The 27,725-nt window shown below is 41.8% G+C and overlaps 1 protein-coding gene across 19 annotated transcripts in view; it reads left to right on the forward strand.

Moving 5' to 3' along the window:
* foxp1 (forkhead box P1) overlaps positions 1-27,725 on the forward strand; it is a 544,572-nt gene that overhangs the window by 440,376 nt on the left and 76,471 nt on the right. For all 19 annotated transcript variants that reach the window (XM_031901201.1, XM_031901192.1, XM_031901203.1 and 16 more), the window contains 2 exons: positions 14,936-15,089; positions 24,547-24,751. In XM_031901201.1, the coding sequence (XP_031757061.1) occupies positions 14,936-15,089; positions 24,547-24,751 (359 nt within the window). The remainder of the gene's footprint in view (positions 1-14,935; positions 15,090-24,546; positions 24,752-27,725) is intronic.

Genomic DNA, 27,725 nt, shown 5'->3' on the forward strand with positions numbered 1-27,725 from the left:
TCCATTCATCTTCCTGTGCTGAATTGTGGCGTATATACTCCTTTTCCCTACAAACAATACAGTGTCAGGATGTTTGGGAGCTACTATAGCATTGCTGTGCAAAGCCGAGTCTGCCGGGGGGCAGGGGGGGGCGCATCTTGTTGTATTGAGTCCGACACATACATTACGCTTTTTTTTTTTTTATTATTAGAAGTACTTCAGTCCTGTAGAAAAGGGAACAGATTAAAAAGTGTCTAAAATGTAAATCTAAAGGGCTAAGAGTAATTAAAATGGAAATGGCACAGGGAGGGAATGCATGTAATTGTGAGATATCACTGGGCAGAATGCTCTTAGCTTTGTTTTGTTGGCTCTCCCTCTAATTCAGTAGGGCTTACTCATCAGTAGCAATTCAATGTGCGTTAATGACTCCGGGATGCAGGCATCACTCTGGACAAAGAAATGATTATTGTGCGGTCAAAAGAAGTTCAAAGACAAGAAGGGAATTTCAGTTTTTTCCTTGGAGATCCACATTCAAGAGCATATAAATTAAGCCAAATGTTAAAAACCGCAGTCTGAAAGCCGACTTCAAAGTCGCAACTCTCTAATTAATGAACTGCAAGCTTCAGTTTGGACAAGTCTTGGTTTGATGCGCTCATAAATCAACATGACAGTTGCGTTTCGCAGCCTCAGACACCGCTTGTCATTGAGCTACATCAGATGTAAACATAACAGGGGGGGATAAAGAAGGGAAAGAGGGGGGGCCCCGCGCGCGGGAAGGAGGTGCAATTGATCAACAGAATTGGTAAAAACCAACTTTTGAAGCACATTATTCAGGATCACAGGAAATGGCTGTAACCTCAAGAGACTCCCCCCTTCTGCCGTTGTATTTTTTGAATCTGATTTCTAGCAGCCATCAAAAGGGGGAATAAGAATTCTAGCGCGGCTCCCCTGTGGCTCGTGGGCAATAGCCCCCTATTGTTATTTTGTGCTCCTTTCTTCTCACAGGCATCACCATTTCTCTTCTTTTAAGGATCTTTAACTCTGTATTAGGAGACAGGGAGGGAAAAAAAAAAAGTCAAATCTTCCAGTTTCTCTTATCAGATTCCCGGCTCGGTATTATTTTTATCTTGCCGGTTCTTATTAACCTCTTATTTGGTTGGCTGGGCAGAGGGGGGGTGGGGGGGACCTGCCGCCAGACGCTGCCAGTGAGGAGAGAGAAAGGGAAGAACCTGTCAAACTGGGAACTTTGTGACTTTCTACACCTGCCTGTGGCCGGGGTTGAACCAGAGGCTGCTGGGAGTTGTAGTTCATTGGATCACCTTGTTCAGCAGCCCATGTCTCTATAGATATGGATATACAAGTATGGGATCCGTTATCCGGAAACCCGTTATCCAGAAAGCTCCGAATTATGGAAAGCCTGTCTCCCATAGACTCCATTTTAATCAAATAATTCAGATTTTTAAAAATGGTTTCCTTTTTCTCTGTAATAATAAAACAGTACCTGTACTTGATCCCAACTAAGATATAATTACCCCTTATTGGGGGCAGAACAGCCCTATTGGGTTTATTTCATGGTTAAATGATTCCCTTTTCTCTGTAATAATAAAACAGTACCTGTACTTGATCCCAACTAAGATATAATTACCCCTTATTGGGGGCAGAACAGCCCTATTGGGTTTATTTCATGGTTAAATGATTCCCTTTTCTCTGTAATAATAAAACAGTACCTGTACTTGATCACAACTAAGATATAATTACCCCTTATTGGGGGCAGTACAGCCCTATTGGGTTTATTTAATGGTTAAATGATTCCCTTTTCTCTGTAATAATAAAACAGTACCTGTACTTGATCCCAACTAAGATATAATTACCCCTTATTGGGGGCAGAACAGCCCTATTGGGTTTATTTAATGGTTAAATGATTCCCTTTTCTCTGTAATAATAAAACAGTACCTGTACTTGATCCCAACTAAGATATAATTACCCCTTATTGGGGGCAGAACAGCCCTATTGGGTTTATTTAATGGTTAAATGATTCCCTTTTCTCTGTAATAATAAAACAGTGCCTGTACTTGATCCCAACTAAGATATAATTACCCCTTATTGGGGGCAGAACAGCCCTATTGGGTTTATTTAATGGTTAAATGATTCCCTTTTCTCTGTAATAATAAAACAGTACCTGTACTTGATCCCAACTAAGATATAATTACCCCTTATTGGGGGCAGAACAGCCCTATTGGGTTTATTTAATGGTTAAATAATTCCCTTTTCTCTGTAATAATAAAACAGTACCTGTACTTGATCCCAACTAAGATATAATTACCCCTTATTGGGGCAGAACAGCCCTATTGGGTTTATTTAATGGTTAAATGATTCCCTTTTTAATGTTTTATTGATTTTTTAGTAGACTTAAGGTATGGAGATCCAAATTATGGAAAGACCCCTTATCCGGAATACCCTTGGTCCCGAGCATGCTGGATAACGGGTCCTATACCTGTATATATATCCCACCCTGCCAATGTGTGAAATAGAGTGACATTGCTGGAACGGGTTGTTTGTTGTTAGAAATTCATATACAATCAGAGACCTGCAATGTGCAGTTTGGCCCAGATAGACAGGAAAAGGGGCCCCTCCCGGTGGCAACACATTTATTCCCCTGGGGAGCAAAGGACTAACCTTTTTTATTATGTTGTTTCCTTTCCATCTGACTCAGTGTTAAAATAACCTCTGGTGTCATGTTTTTTTCACGTAAAAACCCCTTGTTGCGATTTCGAAAATCGCAGTGAAATCACTGTATGCCGGAATGGTAAGGATTCCCTCGTGGGGAAATGGCCGATATTACTAATTAAGGCTTTCATACAGGCTGCCGTGGTGCTGCTGTTGCTATGTATCCAACAGCAGTTTTGATAGAGCAGGGACCCCCCTATCCTGGCCGCAGGGGGCCCCAATGTACTTACAGTTCCGCAGCAGCGGAAGGAACTTGCCTGGTGTTTTCCATTTGGGCTCCTTAAAGGGGTTGTTCCCCTTGAGTTAACATTTAGTATGATGCAGGGAGTAATATTCTGAGGTCTTCATTTTGTATTATATGTAGTTTTTTTTTATGATTTCAGTTTTTGTTCAGCAGCTGGTTACTAGAGTCCAAATGACCTTAGCAACCAGGGAGTGCTTTGAATGAGAGACTGGTTAATAAATAGGATAGGACCTGAATAGAAAAAGCCTCACAGAGCAATAGTTTTTGGCTGCCGGGGTCAGTGACCCCCATTTGAAAGCTGAAAGGAGTTCGGAGAAGAAGGCAAATCTGTACAAAATAAATAATGAAGACCAATTGTAAAGTGTCTTAGAATTGGCCATTCTGTAACTTATTAAAAGTTAACATAGAGGTGATCTTCAGCAATGAATAAGAATGATGATTATTGATTTGAACTCAGGCAGTTTGGAAGATGGCGACCATACCGTCTAGTCCGTCCAATGTTTCACATATGGCAATTTTGACAGGCTGCCCTGTAGTCCCGTTAGGTTCATTAGGATCATAGTCTTTGTAGCTCCTGGTCCCCAGACTACAACTTCCAATGTACTTTAACCCTTTATTATATGTTTAAGTTTGGTGGGAGTTGCAGTCTAGCAACATCTAGGGACCCAGGTTTAAGAAGGGCCTAACTGGAGAAAAATTCAGCACATGTATGGGGCATCACCTAACCCCAAAGTCACAAGAGCAGTAATTCTTTACTCACCATGTATGGGGCATCACCTAACCCCAAAGTCACAAGAGCAGTAATTCTTTACTCACCATGGATGGGGCATCACCTAACCCCAAAGTCACGAGAGCAGTAATTCCTTACTCAACATGTATGGGGCATCACCTAACCCCAAAGTCACGAGAGCAGTAATTCCTTACTCAACATGTATGGGGCATCACCTAACCCCAAAGTCACGAGAGCAGTAATTCCTTACTCAACATGTATGGGGCATCACCTAACCCCAAAGTCACGAGAGCAGTAATTCCTTACTCAACATGTATGGGGCATCACCTAACCCCAAAGTCACGAGAGCAGTAATTCCTTACCATGTATGGGGCATCACCTAACCCCAAAGTCACGAGAGCAGTAATTCCTTACCATGGATGGGGCATCACCTAACCCCAAAGTCACGAGAGCAGTAATTCCTTACTCAACATGTATGGGGCATCACCTAACCCCAAAGTCACAAGAGCAGTAATTCCTTACTCACTTGACTTGAAAGTCACAGAAGCCACACCTTTTCCTACACCAGCCCCAGTATGGTGCAAATCCTGACCTAAAAGTCACAGGACCGGTCCTTACCTACCTACCTACCTTCTCTGAGACCTGCTCCTATGAGCCATCAGTGTATTATGACCAAAGAGTACAATATCTAAAACTTAGGTCTGTGTGCTGAGCTTCACTCTATACAAATATAAATGGCCACCTTAAATTACCCAATGTCAAAATGAGCATATACAGAATTTGAACCCAGGCTATTACACCATTATGTCAACTCTTTGCCTGAGGCCAGAACCACACAGTTGGACTAATAGCCTATTGTTTCTTACTTTGGGGAGATCTCAGCAGCAGTGACTGGGTGATGGCCGCTGGGAAGTCAATGGGAAGCACCATCCTGTTGCTGCACTGAAGCAATGACTGCAAAGTAGCAGTTGGCGCTAACATTTGCACAAACAGCCAAGGGGTTTTCATCTGACCATCTGTATATTGGTTTAGTCGTACCCAATCACAGGCATTCTCTTGTGAAACTTGACATGACTTCCAATCCAGATGGAGAAGAAGTTCTTGCTGGAATTATTGTGCAATAAAGTTTAAGGGGAATCCCACTGTTCCACCCTTGTCTGTACAGCTGTGCTGTTTCTAACAGTCCATGGGAACTACACTCCAATGAGTAACCTACTCCCACTCATCACTTTAACAACAGTGCAGTAAAGGCAGTTTTCTGTTTGCATCTTTACATAGTTAGAACTGGAGCCATATTCCATTTCCCCTTTAACTTTTTACATCTTCCATGCCTGGCTCGCAGCCTTGGATCTCCTTCCCTTTCCGTGTTCATATTACTTAACATTACAGGAATGTATAGATTAGAAAGTGAAAATGATGTTTGTACTAGTAGACTCCATTGCTGGGTCGCCTGAGACTTGCCTAAATGCAACATTACTTATCATAACTGCCTTCCAGCCTAATTAGAAGTCATGAAGATGCTTTAAAGATGACAGCAAGCTTTCCCAATAATGCCTCATTTCCCTAGGAATCACAGTCTGGCTCTCTCTCCGCAGAAGCCTGGCTCTCGTTCAGCCGCTGAGCCGTATCGCCGCCGCGTCACGCACGTAGGCTACTCCTTGGCCCTTTTTTACTACTCGTTTTGTAGCCGTCCGAAAAAAAATTACCCTAATATAAATTTGTGAGAGTATAAAATTTGAAAGTCCGGCAACTGCCATGAAACATTTATGAAGCTTCCCAGGCACCAGATCTTATCCCTTTCCGTCTGTTAAATGGTTTTCTATAGACTGAGGTTTTTTAAGGTTACAGATTAAAGTGATGCAGAATTAGGGGGGCAAACGTAATGTTTTCTGGATAGTATTAGGTCAGGAGCATCACTACATGCACTTCTCTGTCCCATTAGGAAAAGCTGCTCCACTATGAATAATGGTGTGTCAATCAGTTCTTTAGACTATAATGTTCTATGGACTCAGGGTTTCCATTTTTCACATCCTTATGCTTCAGAGAAGGGTTTCCTATCTACAAGGAACCTATACCCCCAAACAATGTAGGTCTCTATACAAATATACTACATAAACAGCTCATATGTAAAACCCTACTTCATCTAATCAAACCATTTTCATAAAAATATACTTTTTTAGTAGTATGTGCCATTGGGTAATCCTAAATAGAAAACTGCCATTTTAAGTACTAAGGGCCGCCCCCTGGGATCATAGGATTCACAGTGCACACAAACAAAATAGAGCAAAACCCAACAGAGGGGATGAAACCCATAAAAAAACTGTCTACAAGGTTTTGAATCTTTATTGGATACAAACATTAAAAGTAATGGCATCTCCATCTACAAATAGGAACAGAAATACTTTTCCAATGTGCCCAAAATTTAGCTTTAAATAGTTTTAGCTGTAAAACAAACCACTGTCAACTGGAATGGTGTTTGTGTTCCAATTGTGAATGGGGATATTATTACAGGTATGAGACCCCTTATCCAGAAACCTGTTATCCAGAAATTTCCGAATTACGGAAAGGCCGTCTCTCATAGACTCCATTATAAGCAAATAATTCTAATTTTTTTAAATGATTTCTTTTTCTCTGTAATAATAAAACAGTACCTGTACTTGATCCCAACTAAGATATAATTACCCCTTATTGGGGGCAGAACAGCCCTATTGGGTTTATTTAATGGTTAAATGATTCCCTTTTCTCTGTAATAACAAAACAGTACCTGTACTTGATCCCAACTAAGATATAATTACCCCTTATTGGGGGCAGAACAGCCCTATTGGGTTTATTTCATGGTTAAATGATTCCCTTTTCTCTGTAATAATAAAACAGTACCTGTACTTGATCCCAACTAAGATATAATTACCCCTTATTGGAGGCAAAATAATCCTATAGTTGAGCTTTTAGGTGAGTTCCATACAGCCCTATGCGCAGGCAGGGACCCAATCAGCCGCCACGTGAATGTATGAGGCGCAAATAATAGGAACTATAGCAACATAATTGTGTCATTATTCATGTATTTCCCACACTTTTATATGCAAAATTCACGACATGCTGTTTAATATCAAGAGCAGCTTTGAATTTCTGCATTAATTTCACTTTTTAGTCAAATAAACATTTTCTTTTCTAACGGAGCCATGTGTTAAATCAATAATGGAATGCACCAACAACACACAAAAAAAAGAAGGGATTCCAATCATTTAATGCTGAATCTCCATGTTATTCAAAAGGGCCCTTTGTCCTCCCGCATTATGACAGTTTATGTTAGGCAGTAGGGAGTAACCCAAGAAAGGAAAACAGACCTTTGACAGACGCTGAAGGGAGGGGAACCAAATGCAAGTTTTATCAGGATATTTCAGCATTTTAACGCTGACTACTGACCTGTCGACAGAGCCGAGCCGAGACCTTTTTTGTGTGCATTCAATTGTGAGAAGTAAACAAACTGCCTTGTATCCTGTGTTTGGTAACTGGGTGGAGAACGCAGTTTGGCAACATAGATTGCTTCGAAACTCTTTCATGGACAATGCCTGCTGTACACTTTAATATCCTGCCTTGGGGTTTTGTGTTTTTTTGTTTTTTTAATACAGAAAGCTGGTATAAACTTCAGCGAAGATACAAAATAAGACCACAAACTTATTGAGAAGTATCCGCAGGCCACACACACAATTGTGTTCATCTGGGAGCAAATGTTTTGTATCAAAAAAACAAATTATAGACCCAAGGTGTTAATTACCCCTTTTTGGAGGCAGAACAGCCCTATTGGGTTTATTTCATGGTTAAATGATTCCCTTTTCTCTGTAATAATAAAACAGTACCTGTACTTGATCCCAACTAAGATATAATTACCCCTTATTGGGGGCAGAACAGCCCTATTGGGTTTATTTCATGGTTAAATGATTCCCTTTTTCTCTGTAATAATAAAACAGTACCTGTACTTGATCCCAACTAAGATATAATTACCCCTTATTGGGGCAGAACAGCCCTATTGGGTTTATTTAATGGTTAAATGATTCCCTTTTCTCTGTAATAATAAAACAGTACCTGTATTTGATCCCAACTAAGATATAATTACCCCTTATTGGGGCAGAACAGCCCTATTGGGTTTATTTAATGGTTAAATGATTCCCTTTTCTCTGTAATAATAAAACAGTACCTGTACTTGATCCCAACTAAGATATAATTACCCCTTATTGGGGCAGAACAGCCCTATTGGGTTTATTTAATGGTTAAATAATCTTTTAGTAGACTTAAGGCATGGAGATCCAAATTACAGAAAGATCCCTTTATCCAGAAAACCCCAGGTCCTGAGCATTCTGGGTAGTGGGTCCCATACCAGGTCACATGTCACGGCGGCCGCCGGTTCTTATATAAGCGAGATAGCCGGGGACAACACCTTGGGCTCTAATACAGAAATTAGCAAATAATCAGAACGTGTGAGATACTGTACTTGGGGTGAGTCATAGGAAGCCGACGTGGCTCTTGTACAGAGAGATGTTTTACCATTCACACATCTTTCATAACATATGCTCTGTCTGTGGCGTGATTGAAAGGGCAGCGATGACTCGGTTCTTCTGTGAGTGCCTGGAAGGATCACAACGAGTTTAAAAACATGAAACTTGTAGAGGAATTGTAAAAAAAAAAAAATTGTGTTAAAAGTTCAGCCATAGAATGTGTTGGGTGCGTGAAATGTACAACCAATCAACGTTGGTGTAGGATTCCTGTCCCATTGGACTGTTCCATGTTCCATGATGTTTTTTTGGGGGGGGATCTGGAGCTACAAGGTTGGTGGAATTTATTTTGGAAAAAGGTTGAACTTTATTCGATAGGGTCAGGGTGTCCTTGGTCTTTTTACTTGTCCAACAATATATATATTTATATCTAGGCCAGTGATCCCCAACCAGTGGATCGGGGCAACATGTCGCTCCCCAACCCCTTGTATATTGCTCCCAGTGGGGTGCCATTTTTACATTTCAGGCTTGAAGTCAAATTTTGGAAGCAGAGACCCAGTTTTACTCCATTCAGAGCCTCCTGCAGGCCTACAGTCCCCATGGGGCTACCGAATAGCCAATCACAGCCCTTATTTGGCATCCCCGAAGAACTATTTTCATGCTTGTGTTGCTTACCGACACTCTTTACATCTGAGTGTGGCTCACAAGTAAAGAAAAGTTGGGGTTCCTGATCTAGACTTAATGTTGTACCTTTTCCACATTGTGGACATTGTTGATGTATCACTAATTGAAGGGCCACATAGTCATTAAGTTGTGGTGTCATAGACCAAAGTCTGTGTAGCTCCTGAGTAGGCTGAAGCCATAAATATCCTTTGAAGGATCACATCTGGCCTTCCTTCCATACTGGCTTGGGAAATAAGCAGAGGATTAAAACCTCCCTGCCAAAGAGTAAGTGTTTTTCTGTGCATTCTCCCAGTAAGCAGCCATTTATGAGGAACAGATGAACCTGCTTTTCGCTTGTTTAAAAATATTTTTGTACGGGGTCACTTTATATTGTTGCTTTTAAAATAAGAGATGGCTCCCCAGTGTGACTGTGAGTCTGTAACAAGTCAGATCAGTGCTCCTCGGGTGAAGAGCAAACCACAGTGCATGCAAATGCGTGAAACAAATAGTTTTGTTCATTGGCAAGTGAATTATTTTTGGTTTTTCCTAAGGTGTGACGATTTAATGGTTGATTGTAAGGGAGTTCATTAAGCTATACCATAGGTCTGATGATCATATCCGTTATTCTTGAGGCTGAGATCAAGGTAAATGACAAAATATACATATTCTCTCACTTCCAGTTGACAATTTTCCTACCAACTGGAATGGTGGTAAAACCTTTGTTGCTTCCTGTGAGCCATTTATGTACAATGGGTGCCAATATGGGCCAATGGTTGCTTGGTTTTTCATCTCAAGTGATGGGATTACACTGGTCCAGTTGACTCCATGTGTGTTCAGGTTTACTTACAGTGTCCATATGGCGCCAACATGGGCCAATGGTTGCTGGGTTTTTCATCTCAAGTGATGGGATTTTACTGGTCCAGTTGACTCCATGTGTGTCCAGGTTTACTTAGTGTCCATATGGGCCAATGGTTGCTGGGTTTTTCATCTCAAGTGATGGGATTTTACTGGTCCAGTTGACTCCATGTGTGTCCAGGTTTACTTAGTGTCCATATGGGCCAATGGTTGCTGGGTTTTTCATCTCAAATGATGGGATTTTACTGGTCCAGTTGACATGTGTGTCCAGGTTTTCTAACAGTGTCCATATGGCACCAATATGGGCCATTGGTTGCTGGGTTTATGGGTTGGTTGATGGGATTATACTGGTCCAGTTGACTCCATGTGTGTCCAGGTTTACTTGTCCATGTGTTTTTGAGTGACAGACTCAACCTAGATTCCCATGTGATTGGATTAGTGGAAGAGTTTATATACTGAGGACTTCCCATACCAGTCAGTTGAACTGAAGAAGCTGCTCGGATGAGTAGTGAAACGTCTTCAGTGATTACTTAACCAGTCCATTTGCTTTAGATTTATTTATACTAGATACTAGTTACCCATCATTCTCTTTGGGGCACATGATATAATTAAATCAGTGCAGGCAACTAGACTGGTGGCACTCAACGGTTATATTGATGATGTACCAAATTCAGGATTTAGCTGAATCCTCAATGGCCAAAATGATGCCGAACCTTCAGTCGCAGGAGATTTACCTCTGTACAACTAAATAAGAAACTTCTTTGTTCGCTATTGATATATATATTTTTTTCGGATCTTGGAAACTTGGATCTGGTTTAATGTTCCTCCAAAAACGTTTGCAAAAAATGATGGACTCTGTGCATCCCTAACATGACTTGTGGAGCTGCTAAGGAATGTATGTTCTGTTCATATTCCCTGTTTATTGTTCTAACCCTACCAGTGGGGAAATAGGATCCCGGCAATTTTAATATCCTTTTTCTCATTTATATTGTTTTATTTTTTCGCCAGGGCTGAATTTCATGCCCGACTCCCAGGCAGCATTCTCATTCAGTGGGAAAGGTAGATATTGACTTACTAAAATCAACAAACAACACGGAACGTCCCACACAAAGAAATAACTTGTCCGTCGAACCCATGTTTCATTTCCAGCTTCCATTCAGAAGGTTTCTCTTTCTCCAGCAACACATCTGACTTTAATTAAATCGAGAAAAAAAATGATTCAAAATGACAAGAAAATGATGCTGAGTTGAAATTTTCTGTTAGAAAAAGTAAATAAATTTAATTTTAATGCCCTTGATACCTCCCAACCTTTGAAAAGTATTCGCCAATGTAAAAAAACCAGGCATAACGGGAGGCCGGCCGCATTCTCTTGCTCGGGAATTCAAACGGTTAAGAGAGTTTGCTATAGTCGTTATGTGAAGTGGATACGATCTCCACCTTTATATTATTCCCAGCAGATTGGGGATATTAGATAATTTCCTTCTGTTTATTGTATAACTGCTCCGCATTATCTCTCTATCTCACAGATAATTACAGAGGAAATCTACATTTCATTTTTTTTTTTTTCCTTTTGACCAACACAATGACAAAACCATCCAGCAGTGCCGATGTGTTGATGTGGGAGACAACAAAAGTTTTATTCATCCTCCTCATTGTGCGATAAATAACTTAAAAAGATACTTATCAAGAAAAAGCCTTGGGTTTAAGAAACAAAAGAAAGAAAAAAATATATATATAAAATAAAAGAGGGAGAGAGAACATTGTTTGGGGGCGGGGGGGACATCCATTTGGGGAAGGCATTATACTGGAGCCCGGAGTAGTGTACGTATTCCGCTCCCCTGTTCAAGTAAGATGTTGTTTGCTAAATTATGAATGTGTGTAATTAAAATCCAGTCGCTGTTTCTATGAAAGATTTACAATGTTATTTCATCGTTTGTCACGGCTAATTAACAATATTAGATGAAGTTTTTCTTCTTCAAAGGTCTGATTTTTTTCTCATTTATTTATGTCAGGAGTGATAAACAGAGCACTTAAAAGCACGGCGAGACAGAATAAAAAGCTGCCTTTTCCTAAGGTTCACGGTTCGAATCCTAGTAGAGCCGAGTAGCTTGAGTTTGCTCTGTAGAGTCCACGGTGTGTGGGTTTTTTTAATGTTTGGCAGGGTGGCTTTGTAAAAAAAAAAAGGAAAATTATACTTCCTTATTGAGCATTAGGATACTGTAGAGCAGGGATCCCCAACCTTTTATACCCATGAGCCACATTCAAATGGAAAAAGTGTTGGAGAGCAACACAAGCATGGAAATAGTTCCTGGGTGTGCAAATTAGAGCTAGAACTGGCTAATTGGTAGCCTCTATGGGGACTAGCAGCCTAAAGAAGGCTCTGTTTGAATTTACACTGGTTTTTATACAACCAAAACTTGCCTCCAAGACAGAAATTCAAAAATGAGCACCTACTTTGAGGCCCCTGAGAGCAACATCCAAGGGGTTGGGGAGCAACATGTTGCTCATGAACCACTGGTTGGGGATCACTGCTCTAGAGAATACTCTACCAGAGATGGGAATATACCATCTGCCTTGTATAGGGTAGGCCATGTAAGAGAACCTTTAATTGCTTCACTCTTAGTCAACAATATTTTGAAAATAATATTATGATCCTCCATCTACAGTTACTGTAAGTGTCCCCCAAAACCAGTTACTTTAGACGATGACTACATTATGTTCCATGGCTTTTCCTGCTGAGCTTAAAGAGCTGCCAAGTTCGCCAAGCGAGCAGATCTTCTCCCGATATCCTCACCTACGGGTGGGCGATATCGGGGGAATTTAGGCTAATTCGATCGTTTGGCCCTGGGGCCAAACAATCGAATTAGAACGACTGGTATAGGCGCAGTCGGTTCAGGGACCGCATCAACAAGCCGATGTGGTCCCCGATCTGACTGAGTTTTTTAACCTGTCCGATCGATATCTGCCCGATTTCAGGTCAGATATCAGTCGGGCAGGCCCTACACGGGTTGATAAGCTGCCAAGGGACCGATATCGGCGGCTGAAATCGGCCCATGTATGGCCACCTTAGGTGGTGTGGGATGGCAGGTTCAGTTCAATGCTATGTTCTTTGAAGAGCAACTATGAAGTGATCTCAATGAATGGATAAAGTGTCTTTTTCATAGTGTAGTAGAAGTGTGCGAATATTGTCTGTGGCGAGTCACAAAGTTCTACAAGAAGGTAATCAAAAATGATAATGACTCCCCAGAGCCAAAAACACTACTTTGTCTCAAGTGTTGAACTTTAACACCCTTTGAATTGCTCTTCTTGGGATGAAAATAAGACCTACTAGCGCTTGTCCATCCTACTGATCAAAATTGTCCTGCCATGAAAAAATTAAAAATGGCAGCTTCCATTAGTATGTATAAATGCAAAGATGCAGAGGAGGAATGTTCTGTAGATTAATTTATTCTGCAATAAATATTCTATCACACACTTTATTGTTTAAGGGAATTCTATTGTAAAATGTACTTAGCGTTTATTACTAACATAGCCTGCTTGGAATATTGACCATGTTATGCTATAGAGCAGGGGTCCCCAACCTTTCTTACTTGTGAGCCACAGTCAAATGTAAAAAGACTCGGAGAGCAACACAAGCACCATAAAAGTTCATGGAGGAGCCAAATAAGGGCTGTGATTGGCTATTAGGGGCCTCTATGCAACCTATCAGCCAGGGGGCTTTATTTGGGAGTAAATCTTGTTTTTATTCAACCATAACTTGTCAGGAATTCAAAAATAGCTACCTGGTTTGGGGGCACTGAGAGCAACACCCAAGGGGTTGGGGAGCAACTGGTTGGGGATCACTGCTATAGAGAGACCTGAAGAAGCCATAAGGAGCACGTGGTCTTTCACACCTTCTGCTTCGTTATGATCCTCCTTTGTTGTCTGCAGTTGTTGGTCTCTTTTAATACATCCTTGCTTCAAAAATAAACAACAATAATATAGAAGCCGCCTCCCTGTTTAGCTCGAACTTAAGTCATTTTATTGCAAAAGGAAAAAAAAAAGCCAGCGAGGAAACACCCGTCTGGTCACCCCTTCCCTTTACATCAGTGATGAAGCATTTCATGCCAAATGGTGTCTCCCAGGAGGTCACGGCCAGTAATGTGGAATAACGCAATGCTACACACACACACACACACACTAAAGGAAATACAAAATGTTATTGTAGCACCTTTTAAGGGTGTTGTCTTACAAATACACCTTTAGAATAGTTGGGTGCAGTACAGATTATTTCGGACAAAGCTCGCTGTTATTAGAAAGCTTTGTGTTTCATTTATTTTTCCTTTCTAGACAGTAAATGTGAGGCTATAGTTATTAGTTGACAAGTTGAGCAGATGCAGACAGGCTTTTGCAGTAAAGAAAGGCGGTGGCTAGAGGTTGTGTTGTAGATTCAGGGAGTTGTACTGTTAGCAGAACATGGGGATCCACATTCGCCCAACCTCCTCCCTAAATAACTCACGAATAGTTTCAAAAGTTTGTGTTTCTGGTTCTGTAACTTATTTAAGATTGATACAGAGGAACCAAGAAGCCAGCATAGATCCATCCTAAAGAGCAGAGGTAGTCCCATTCCAATTCATTCCACCTTGGAGGTCCAACAATTGGGCAGAGCATTCTTTGTCCCATAATAATATTACAGATATATGAAAACATTGCCGGGCTACTGGTTTAACCATAGTTCCAAGAATATTTAGGGTAGAAAAGTAGCGTTGATCCAACATATGTGCCTATTTAAACTTCAAGCAGGTATCTTGGAAGGATAATAGGTTCTCCCCCTCGGTGGCCTTCAGGCTGGGCTCACCTATAGGGGTCACCCCCACAGATATAGCGCGTAGGCTCTGGCTTTGTTTCTAATCAACACCATCACCGCATTCCCATTTACTTTAGAGCTGGATTGTATCAAAATTTAATTGTATTGTTTTGCAGACTATTCTATTATTAATGGTTAAGAAAAATAGCTCCCCTTAATTATGGGTGGAAGAGTTCTCTGTGTATTTTGTGCTACCATTAAGTCGTGTTGTTGTTCTGTATATTGTGATGACGTTACACACCTGTTATTCATAGCCTTCGCAGCCTATGGGGTTTTCTGGTTAAATAATGGTGTTTTTGAGCAGTGCATACACATAAGCAAACAATATCTTCCCCCACTGATGTGAGCAGCTTAGAGAAAAGGCACCTCACCCATTATCCTCTGTGCTTTCTTTCCTACAGCAACAGCAAGTGGCTACCCAACAGTTGGCCTTCCAGCAACAACTTCTCCAGATGCAGCAACTACAGCAGCAGCACCTCCTTACTTTACAGAGGCAAGGCCTCCTGTCTATACAGCCCGGGCAGCCCACCCTTCCTCTGCAACCTCTTGTTCAAGGTAAGATGGAGTCCAGTCTGTACGATTGTATTGTATTTGTATTGTGTGGACCATTGTATTGCTTTAGCTTGTACCTATGTAATTTGGGACACTTTAGCATAGATAGATTTTTTAACCTGCCCGATTGATATCTGGGCGATTTCAGGCCCATTGGTAGTGCCCATACACGGGCCGATTCTAGCTGCCAATATTAGTCCCTTAGACCGATTCGGCAGCTAATCGGCCCGTGTAGGGGCACTACCAATGGGCCTGAAATCGGCCAGATATCAATCGGGCAGGTTAAAAAACCTAGTCGGATCGGGGACCGCATCAACGACCGAATTAGCCTGGATTCTCCCGATATCGCCCACCCGTAGGTGGGGATATCGGGAGAAGATCCGCTCGCTTGGTGACATCGCCAAGCGAGCGGATCTGAAGGTGTATGGGGACCTTTACTTGTAGTAGCTCAAGCGATGGAGCAGAATTGCCCCAAATCACTTGCCATTGGAATCACTGGCACATGCGCTTGATTATAACATAGTTGCCCCTGCCACCTTTGTAGTAGTCTTGCGCTGTAGCCTCTTAGATTATGTAGATATACCTCTATGTTAGTATTTATGTATATTTATATGTTTTATAATATTGAAAAGAAGTTCTGCGAGACAAATATCAGTATTAAAGAAACTGTACTGTAATATGTAAAATTACCAAGAGGCTGCTCTTGTCTTATCACTTTGTGCCCTGACAAAAGAGACCAATTAATAGATAATTTGTAATTGTTTCACTTCAGAGTTGTTTTCCCTTTAGATGGCCATACGTTGATGTGGTCACACACACACACATAAGATTGCCTTGTGCGATCATCTGGGTGTGTATGGTGGCCTGTTGGTCTTGACCGAAATCCATGTGTTATGGGTTTTAGTAGGTTCGGGCATTGGGAAGATTTGGAATCTTAATCTGCCGATTCACTATGCCAGCCAGTGCATGGTACGTTGGCAGTTGAGGAAGTGAGAGATGCCGAAGGTCCAGTTCAGCTCCAACTGTTCTAATTTTTTCTGGGCTTTGCATGAAGGATCAGAAACGTACAAAGATGGCCATTTTGTACGTAAACCTTGTATGCTCTCCGTCCTTTCTGCCTTGGGCTGATCAATCAGAGAGATTACCAGATTGGCCCATGTATGGCTGCAAGAGAGAGGTGTTTAAATCTGAGCTGTCAGATTAAAAATCTGAGCTGCCAATCACATATTGCCTGCCCCGCACGGAGTCATAGAGACGGGGCAAGCGATATATGATTGGCAGCTCAGATTTTTAATTACAATTACTTTAGCTTTCCATTCAGCACTTCCTAGATATCACTTAGATGGCAAATGTATAAAGTTTTTGGGGTGATGCAAAGTTTTGCCTTAATAACAGTGCACACAAAATGGCGCCAGCCTGCTGGCTGTGACTGTAAATTCCAAGACTGAAGGGAAAAAAAAAATTAAACAATTTATATAGTGTAAGTTAAGTTTATTCTGCTCAATTTACCTGGTACAAAAGGATTTGGAATTATTTCTTAGGGTGACAGCTCCCCTTTAAGGTTAGCCGACATTGCTACATCCCAGTCCAGCAGGTGGGGAGCTTTTATGTTGTTGATTTTGTTGGGGACATATACAGAATGTCACTCTTACCTTGAGCTTTTCAGGATAAGAGTTTGATGATGGCATGGATGAAAGTTTGTGGTCACAATCATCTCTTGTGATACTCTAGAACAGCAGTTCTCAACCTGTGGGTCGGGACCCCTGTGGGGGTGGAACAACCCTTTCACAGGGGTCGCCTAAGACCATCGGAAAACACATATTTCCGATGGTCTTAGGAATCATTTTATGGTTGGGGGTCACCACAACATGAGGAACCATATTAAAGGGTCGTGGCGTTAGGAAGGTGGAGAACCACTGCCCAAGAAGTATTAAGCATTGATTGTGCTCTTCGGAGTAAAATGAATTAGGTATATCTGGTTAATTTCACCTTTAAAATCCAGTACTGTGCTTATCTCCTGGCCTGATCTGCACAAACAGAAAATGGGAGAAACACTTGCTGTATAATTATGTTGTGTAGGTTCCTATTATCTGACAAAACAAGGAGTAGTTATGCAATATGTCTAATCTCCGGGATAGCGTTAAACATCCTCCGGGCAAAATAATGACTCCAGGTGCCCAGTATTGACCGTGTAATAAATGCCCTTTGTGTAAAAGCAGATTTTAATTAGCGCAGTAAATGTCACAGAATTCCTAGAGTTTTATGGAATCAGATTTACTAGCGACTTAGTCGATGTGTTAAATATGACAGGATCCAAGACGTACGCGGCTCGATGCCCGACTGATGGACACGAGGAGCCATTGCTTCATGGATCTTCACTTCTGCAAAATAACCAAATGCGGTTGTTGAAGAATTTGGATTCCTGGATGAGGATAGTGAGACATTTAAGGGCCCGGCAGGATCTGTTCAAACTGATGTCATTATGAGCTTTAAATCAACTTTGTGCTTGTTTGAACATAGTCACCTGGGTATGGGGGGGGGCAAGGACAGGAAAGGTTGAGCAACTGTGTTTGTCTTACTGCCGGTGCTGTCTGGGCTGGGGAAATTGAGTTCTGAGAGCAGCAATCCGTCACCTGTCCCCATAACATACATTTTTTAAACCAAAGACTGCATTTTCCTTCATTACGAAGAGAACTGAACTGTCCCGAAAACACCGGAGACTAAGATGGTGGCTAATATTTAATAAAATGTCAAAAAAACATCCAGTTTTAAGTGTCATATCCCTGCTGGAAAAATACAAGAGATCAGTCAAGATTAGTTTCACTGTCTTCTGTTTATTTGTCTCGCTCTGCCTTATGTCTGTCTACTTTTGTCTGTCCTTAAGGTGCCCATACACCTTCAGATCCGCTCGCTTGGCAGTGTTGGCAAGCGAGCGGATCTTCTCCTGATATTCCCCACCTACGGGTGGGCTATATCGAGAAAATCCAGGCTAATTCAGTCATTTGGCCCTGGGCCAAAGGATCGAATTATAAGGACAGGTAAAGGCAAAGTCTTTCGGGGACCGCATTGGCTCGTTGGCCCAATCCCACAAATTTTTTTTAACCTGCCCAATGATATCTGGCAGATTTCAGGCCAGATGTCGGTTGGGCAGGCCCGTCGTTTGTGCCCCTACACAGGCCACTCGGTCTAAGGGACCGATATCGGCAGCTAGAATCGGCCCGTGTATGGCCACCTTTAGATAATCTCTGTGTCTATCTGTCCATCTATCCCTGTATTGACCCGTTTGTCCATGTACTTAGGGCACCAGTAGTGCTTCCCCCCCATTCACCCATTCTGTCAGTTCTTATGAATTAAATAATAGGTCTGTATCCAGACTGCACCTCACAAAGAGATGTAATATCTAAAGGTTCCCCTGGTGGGCTCTCTAGAGTGGGGTCTTGAGTTGCCTTCAGCCCAAGACGTTGAGCTTCCATGATGGAGATATCAGGGATACAGATTAGTGACCTGGAACTGGCGATAAAGCCCCTACTATATGGAAGAACTATCTCAAAGACTTTGTATTACTAGCAATTTTTGTTCTGTTTGAGAACAAGGTTCTAGGTCTTGGTGTGGAGCAGATTTAATGTTGAAGCTGGTGGTGTTGGTATCATTGTCTTGCAGATGTGCCCATTACCATTATTATTATTATTAACATTTATAAAGCGCCAACATATCCCGCAGCGCTGTACAATAAGTGGGTTTCATACATTGGACATACAGAGTAACATATAAAGCAACCAATAACCGATACAAGAGGTGAAGAGGGCCCTGCCCAAAACAGGTTAGAATCTACCATTAGATATGCTGTGATATTTCCTCGTTCCTCGATTTACTACATATGGGAGAATAGTCGGTGGCAGAGCCTTTCGGCGCTCTTCGTCCGTGCGTTTTTCTGCTCTCTGTGGAGGAGGCTCGCAGGTTTGGCTGCGCTGTCACTCACAGAGTTAAGGTTCCGTAGCCCCAGATGCAGCATCGAGAGAGTGTTCTAAGCTCTTCTGTGAAATTACAACCCGGAAGCTTCCGTAATCCCATTGACATCAAGCTCGCAGGACGAGGAGGAGGCTGGAGAGAGGGGGGACTGAATTTACTGCCTGCCCATTAATTTGCAAATTAATTAATTAGCTGATGAATTTTAGGGGCTTTGTTCCTGAAACACTCGAGACGCATTACTCGCAGCGGAGGAACCGTTACCGTTCCTTATTGCCAGGGAGTACTTTTATAATTAATAGATGCCTTTTCCCTAAATACCCTCCCTACCCGCCATCGCTTCACACTTCGTTCAATACAAACAGGCACCGCATCCGTACAAATGTGTTCTCATCAAAGGACAAGTTGACGCTCCGAATGTTTTAATGCAGAATCGGGGTAGGAAGGGTCAGCCGTATTCCGAGGTAATTGTTAGTGCTCAGGCAGTCCTGTCAAGTGCGCTCGCTAAAAATATATCCTACCCTGTCACTTTTTGCACCGTGCCAGAAAATAATAGCCCAGATGCTGCAAACAGGACACGGGGGCTTCGCCGTAACCTTCTTTTTTTTTTTTTCTCCCTTTGTTTAATTTGTCTCATGGGCTTAATTTCAGGGGACAAGTAATAATTGAATATGTCTAATAGCTAAATGCTCATTTCGTATCAAATCTATCAAAATATAATTGGCATCTTTTTTTTTTTTTTTTGTGCGTGTAAGACGAGAAAAGAAAAAAAATCGAATTGGCTTCACGGCTAAATTATATGTTTCTGGATTACGTTAGCGAAAGCATTAACGCCGCTCCCCCCCAACAACGTGGATTAATTGCACGGACGAAATGAAGAATTTTTTTTTTTTAAGCAAAATAACCGTTTCCAAGGACCCAGTGTTTTTGTTAATGCTCCTCTTCCCAAAGGCGGGGAAGGTTATTGGTCTGTCGTGCAATAATTTACTCCTCTTTGATATGCAAACTATCCGCGGTGAATATTAAAAAAAAAAAAAAAAAAAAATCCTATCAGACTCATTTCACAGTTCTTAACCACTTCGATTCTCTTGAGTCTATTGCCTCATTAGACCGCGGCTCTCCAAAGCCGGGCGTAATTAAAATCTTTAACAGTTTAGCAAAGTAAAGATGTTTGGCTGATCGCTGCGAGATGATGATTATCTGCCCATTGTATCGGAAATGGGAAAAAGAAATTCAATTTAAACCTCAGAAATATTTTTTTTTTATTCTTTCTGTTTTATTTTGTGTTCTGAATCAATAAAACAGCCCCCCCCGCGTCGTTTATAATTTGAGGCACCGCGTTTAGAATCCTCCTCAAATATCGGCGCAAACGAGGCTTTCAGTTGTATCGATATAATATATTGCTACGTGTAACAGGGGCGGCTCTCTGATTTATTCACACTTTTTAGTGGGCGTTTTCTGTAGAAATGATTAGATATGTTTCCTCCTCTGTATTTGGGTTTTCTAGACAGTAACAGGGTAACAATTCTGCCATAACCCAGTAGTGTACTACTAGTACCCGTTATCCAGAATGCTCGGGAACTGGGGTTTTCCGGATAAGGGGTAATTATATCTTAGTTGGGATCAAGTACAGGTACTGTTTTATTATTACAGAGAAAAGGGAATCATTTAACCATTAAATAAACCCAATAGGGCTGTTCTGCCCCCAATAAGGGGTAATTATATCTTAGTTGGGATCAAGTACAGGTACTGTTTTATTATTACAGAGAAAAGGGAATCATTTAACCATTAAATAAACCCAATAGGGCTGTTCTGCCCCAATAAGGGGTAATTATATCTTAGTTGGGATCAAGTACAGGTACTGTTTTATTATTACAGAGAAAAGGGAATCATTTAACCATTAAATAAACCCAATAGGGCTGTTCTGCCCCCAATAAGGGGTAATTATATCTTAGTTGGGATCAAGTACAGGTACTGTTTTATTCTTACAGAGAAAAAGGAATCATTTAACCATTAAATAAACCCAATAGGGCTGTTCTGCCCCAATAAGGGGTAATTATATCTTAGTTGGGATCAAGTACAGGTATTGTTTTATTATTACAGAGAAAAGGGAATCATTTAACCATTAAATAAACCCAATAGGGCTGTTCTGCCCCCAATAAGGGGTAATTATATCTTAGTTGGGATCAAGTACAGGTACTGTTTTATTATTACAGAGAAAAGGGAATCATTTAACCATTAAATAAACCCAATAGGGCTGTTCTGCCCCCAATAAGGGGTAATTATATCTTAGTTGGGATCAAGTACAGGTACTGTTTTATTATTACAGAGAAAAGAGAATCATTTAACCATTAAATAAACCCAATAGGGCTGTTCTGCCCCCAATAAGGGGTAATTATATCTTAGTTGGGATCAAGTACAGGTACTGTTTTATTATTACAGAGAAAAGGGAATCATTTAACCATTAAATAAACCCAATAGGGCTGTTCTGCCCCAATAAGGGGTAATTATATCTTAGTTGGGATCAAGTACAGGTACTGTTTTATTATCATAGAGAAAAAAGGAATCATTTTTAGAAATGTGATTTATTTTATTAAAATGGAGTCTATAGGAGTTGGCCTTTCCGCAATTTGGAACTTTCTGGATAATAGGTTTCCGGATAAGGGGTCCGATAAGGTTTGTTGATACAGAGCTGATGGTAACAAATGAGGTAGATGATATTCTCTAATTGAAGGGCTCGTCTGCAGTATTTGTGTCCTGCCGTCCATATTAATATCACAAAGGGAAGGAATAATCAAAAATAATCATCTGTCTTCACTCCCAGAAGCAGTTTTCTTTCAGTGTTTAAATGTTCCCAACCTCGAATGGCTCATTAGCATTGATCCTCGCAATGACAGTAATAACGGGGTTACTTTTAGCAAAAGTTATGTGGTTTTTTTCCTCCTTTATTCTCTCCCCCCCCCCCCCCCATCAGACACATCCATCAATTAAGCAAGCCGCCCTAGAAACGGAAATTAATGAGAGAGATAGGTGTGTTAATGAAATAATCATAGTATAATCAATTTGACTGTTAAAATGTGAAAAGCATTTCAGGGAGACAATATGAATTCATAATTTACGTCTGCGAGTGATTAATAAAAAAATGTATTTCATAACAAAGCTATTTGTCTTCATTTAACGCGGGAGCACAAAAAATGTGTCTCTTATTAGACTCCGCGTTGTCACAATATTCGCCTTTAACGAGTTTTTTTTTTTCTTTTTTTTTTTCCCGAATGGCAAATGCGGCGCCAGGTGAGGGTGCCGAGTCCCCGCCAGTTGTTTGCGTTTGATTTCCCGGTTGCTAGGATTCGTTTAATTCAATTACATGATACTTGTTTACTGCTGATTAAATATAGCAGAGAAATTTTTTTTCTATTAGCAAAGAAATAATAATAATAATAATAAATTAGTTATAGTCATTTAATTCAACCATCCGACGTTTGCTAGTGTCCAACCAGTGGCTCATAAGCAACGTTTTGCCTTCCACAGCTTCTGATGTTGCTTCCAGATGTCTCAAAGCAGGAGCTCTAGCTTTTTGGCCATAATTACATAGCCACAAAGCCCTGACATAGAAACCTCCTGGAATTTAGTTCACGCTTCTGTGGCTCTCCAACCTTTCTACATGTGAATGTGGCTCGCGGATCAGAAAGGTTTAGGGACGTTTTAGTGAACCAAAAAGAGGGTCATGTAGAATCCAAAATGTGGGTTAACTCTTCAAGTAGACAAAGAGGTCCAGATGCACCAAACCCATACCCACAGCATAGAGGGAGCTTCAATCTTTGTTTAGAAATTGTCAGTATCTCGTTTGCCCCTACGCGTTTCATGTCTACAGGACACCTAATCATGGGCTGTCCAACTACTGGCCTGGGCAACATGTGGCCCTCCAAAGTCGTCTTCAATCTCTGTTTAAAAATAGCATCTCTTTTGCCCCCAGTGTCAAACTAGGACCCCAGAGGCCCACCAGAAAACCTTAGACCATGGGCCCACTCTCCAAACTATTTTTCCTCAATTAACTACTTTATTCTCCAAGTCTCTCTTATTTACATGCTAGCATATATCCTTCCATCTATTTCTCCTCCTTGTTCCCATTCAGAAATAGGGAATGACCATGAAACAGGCCAAATGGTCAGAAGCAGGAGGGCCCACTGACACCTGGGCCCACCGGGAGTTTTCCTGGTATCTTGGTGGGCCAGTCCAGCACTGTTTGCCCCTGTGCGTTTCGTGTCTAGAGGGCACCTAATCATGGGCTGTCCAACTACTGGCCTGGAGTCAACATGTGGCCCTCCAAAGTCGTCTTCAATCTCTGTTTAGATATAGTCAGCATCTCCTTTGCCCCTACGCGTTTTGTGTCTAGTGGACACCTAATCATGGGCTGTCCAACTACTGACCTGGAGTCAGCATGTGGCCCTCCAAAGACGTCTTCAATCTCTGTTTAAAAATAGTCAGCATCTCATTTGCCCCGAATTTTACACCCCTACAGCCTGATGGGTCTGGACCTTTTTTTTTTATTTCCAACTCAAGAATTTCTGGTATATTTGGGTAACTGACCCTCTACACAGATATTTGAACAGCCTTGCCCTATGTTTTGAAGTCAAGTGAACAACTTGGGGTCTGACATGGTCCTATAGCCAAGTTCCAGAGTTATTATGTCATATTAGGCTTAATACAGGGAAAAGCCTATGTTGGCATTGCTTTATGGTATCATTTTGTAAAGGTTGTGATAAAACATAGAGAATTGGTTCTGTTATGGTGGGTTCTGTTTATAGATGTGTTTTACAGGCCACACCCTTATGCTGTTAGGACCTGCCCACTTTTGGCTTCTTGTATGGAGATAATAACACCGTAGGAGAGAGAGAAATAGTTGTGGCCATCCAGCGTGAAATGTATTAGCCAAGACTACAAGTAGGAAGATTGAGATGCAGCTAAATTGTAACCAGACTTAGTGATCCTGGCCTACAGCATTCTACTTTTTTTTTTTTTTTTTTCAATGGTTTTTCCTAATTATTCAACAAGGAATAAAACCATTGAAAGATCCATGTTGAGCCGCGGGTTTGATTAACTGTGGGAAGTCACCGGTGGTTCCATCTCCAGAAGGAGAAGCCACTTCACACGCGGCTTTCAACGCGCGCCAACCCGATCGCTTCGGCAGTGCAACTCCTGGGAAACGTATCATTAAAACAAAGCTCATTTTTATGTTGATGAGGATTCCCATTTAGATACAGCAGGCCCCTCGCTGCTATTTTCCCCCAATACGATGAATAATCCGGCATTGTTTTCTTGTTAAGCAAATACCACAGCCGAAAAGAATGAGTTGTTGCATTTCATTATCCCCTTGTAGGGGGGGGGGGGGGGGATATGGTTCAGGCTTTGTTTACTGACTCTTTGATTTAATTACTGTTTGAGGAGGGCTGAATTAGCTGTTAATTGATTTAATTATCCAATTTGTTTGTTTCAGGCATGATTCCAGCTGAACTGCAGCAGCTTTGGAAAGAAGTGACAGGCTCGCATACGGCTGACGACGTGGTTTGCAACAACCACAGCACCTTGGACCTGTCCACGACCTGTGTTTCCTCCACGGCACAGCCGAAAGCTTCCTTGCTCTTAAACTCGCACGCGTCCACCAATGGGCAGGCCTCAGTTCTTACTCTTAAACGGGAGAGGTAGGTACCCCCATCAAATATTTTGTTGGAAATGTAAAACCAATTTCATAGCAACAACACGCCGTTTTCCTTCCGGTTCAGTCACAATATGGCTGAAACGTATTACCATTTATGCACGTGGTTCCCCCAAATGATTGAGTGGACTGGTCAGTGAGGATGATCCACTGGTTATCCAACAAGGGGTCAGAATTAAAGATGTCCAGGTTCTATAGTGCTAAGAAGAATGGGAAGAGATGTAATTCACAAGAGCAAGACCAGGGTTGAGAAGCCCATGGTCCAACCCACCAAAGGGGTTTATAGATTCCTCTGTATGGTTTTATCAACCCGCTACACAGAAAGAGTTGGACAGCTCTGAGCTTAGGGAGTCATGGGTCAGCCCTTCTTATGTTATAAAGTCATAAGGGAGAATATTATCTGGGTTCTAACACACTAGTTATGCTGAATATTGTGGACTCCATGTTGCCCAAGTACCACCATGTCAGTGCTTCTGAATCTGCATTCCTGGGTTATGTTGTAACCTATCAACATATAACAAATAATTCCCCCCATAGCCACCCCCAGCACTGCAGTCATTACATGCCCTGAGACTCTGGTATAGCTTAAAAGGCACCTATCTCCCTAAAACTGCTTCCCCCACCAGAAGTGCGGGTTACTAGAACCTGCAGCCATGATGGATCAACCCTCCTTTGCTCACCGGTTTCTTTCAGACGGTAGCATTCAGCTTTAGCTGTAGTTTTCCTTTGTAAATATCAGACTGTAATCAGTGGCAGCCTGGAGGCTTGTTGACATCTTTATATGTTTAGTTTTTCCCCATAGCATGATAGTACCTCTGATAGAGATACGCAGTGACGCAAGTGTGTTTGCTGTAACTGCTTTATATAAGCTCTTGAGCGGTGCACTTGCCCTTCTCCTTCCCCGCTATGTTTTAATAATATAGATTAGAATATAGAATAGAGACTATTTTGTTTTTAGTATATTAATCCCATTACTGTTAAGTGTTTAACTACAAGTAGGCCTCCAGGTAGTTCTCTAAGGGTGAAGACACACGGGGCGATAAATCACCGCAACCTTTAATTACGACAGTCGCAACTTTTCTCCCATAGAGTATAATGGACGTCTAACGCGATGTGTAATGCGACGCATTTTCACTTTTTGAAAAGTCGCAGACTAATTGCCCCATGTGTCTTCGCCCTAAGGCTAACATCCCACGTTATTTGCCCAGATAGATCTCTGCTACCGCAGGCGACTAATCGCTTCAAAATGCCTTTCCACCGGCAACAAAGGCAATCGGAGGAGGAAAGGCCTATGTATCGCTTTGGTTTTCCGAAGTTGCCCGCAGGAGGAAACGTTGTCTGACTTTGGAAGTGATGCATAGGCATTTTGGAGTAATTAGTAGCAGAGATCTATCTGGGGCAACTAAATCGCTCTGTGGGACATTAGCCTTAACCTTTGGACCACTTATAAAAAAATGTTTTAATGCAACCTAACTACCTCAAATACTAACACTGAGTAGCCCATAGCAACCAATCAGCAGTTAACTTTTATCAGGCTACTGGAGGTAAGAGTAAGGGATATTTCCACCCCCCACCCATGTGGCTTTTCATTAGAGACCCTTATAACTTCATAGTGGGGCAGATCTCTGGTGTTGTAGCGACCAATACAGTAACATTAATAACAGTTTGGCACACATGTACTAGGCTTAATTTGTAAGTAACCATGAGGGAATAGTTGCTCTTGCAGGATGTAACTACAGTGTCAGCATTAAATGATATACCTGTGGCTCCTGAATTCCTTGATACGTTTTTAGCTACAGATTTTTGATATCCATTTTGTAATCCTTCTTCGGCCACCCAGGAGACCTGGTTAAGCACATTGGCCCTACCTGATGTGTAGAACTTCAGTTCTAGGTACATCTATGCTTCCTTGCTTGGGACAGGCAGGCTAGTCGGCATTTGGGACATATTCACAATGGAGCCAGCATCACAATTTTGCAGCCTATTGCTGTCTAGAAGTTGTCCGACCATAGGACACTTCTTGGGACCTGTAAAACACAGAGTAGAGGGCCTCCAAAGAGAAAACCCCAAGCTGCTCCTTCTTCCCAGTGGCACAGCGAGGCCCAATGTACTTCTGTGGATGTGTCTCGGTTTTCGGTTGTTGTATGAATCATACGAAAGATCCCTTTGATTGCGGCGTGACAAAAACTAGAAAAGGATTCTATTTTAGGCAGTGTGCAAGGTTCCCGACCCAGGCTGGCACCCAGCACACCTGCAGCTGGCATGATGGTTTGCCCCCACTATGATGGTTTGCCCCCACTCCGAACAGACCGTGCCAACGTTCGCAGCCAGCACAGAGTTAAGAGATGTGTCTTTAGCCAAGCAGCCAGCTGTTTGACACTACAAATGCTGCCGCTCCGCTCTCAGTAATACGCTTTATTGATTAATTGCCAGCAGATTTTGAAATGCCGTACAGTGTTCTATGTGCCAAGCGACAAACTGCTCGCGAGTGGATGAAATGGAGCTGATAGTCGGTGTCGCCGCGCAGTGCCCCGGCTGCTCCATTTATTTAGTGCTCAAGTCGAGACATGTATAAATATACACGTAACCTTGGGGAGACTTTGCACGTGAGAGATTTCATGACCTCCCATAGAAAGCAATTTGCCTTTTCTGCATCAATTCCTGGTTGGGAAGTCATTTTCTCCTCTAGAAAAAAAATCACTGGGCAGAACAATGGCTTCCCTCACCCACAACTTTTCGGTGAACCCCAAAATAAAATTGTGCCTCGTGAAAGAAAACGCAACTGGAAGCAACTTTCCAATATACGTTCATTACAAATATCCAGCGGTTGCAAAGTTAAATCGGTTTTTCTCTCTTGAAACAGCGTCCATGTTGGGTGCCGCTTCCCAGATCTGCTACATTGTTACAAAAGAGCGAGACAAAATGGGACTTGTGCATTCTGCCTATAATATCAATTACAT

The sequence above is a fragment of the Xenopus tropicalis genome, chromosome 4 (genome assembly GCF_000004195.4).
Source record: "Xenopus tropicalis strain Nigerian chromosome 4, UCB_Xtro_10.0, whole genome shotgun sequence".
Lineage (NCBI taxonomy): Eukaryota > Metazoa > Chordata > Amphibia > Anura > Pipidae > Xenopus > Xenopus tropicalis.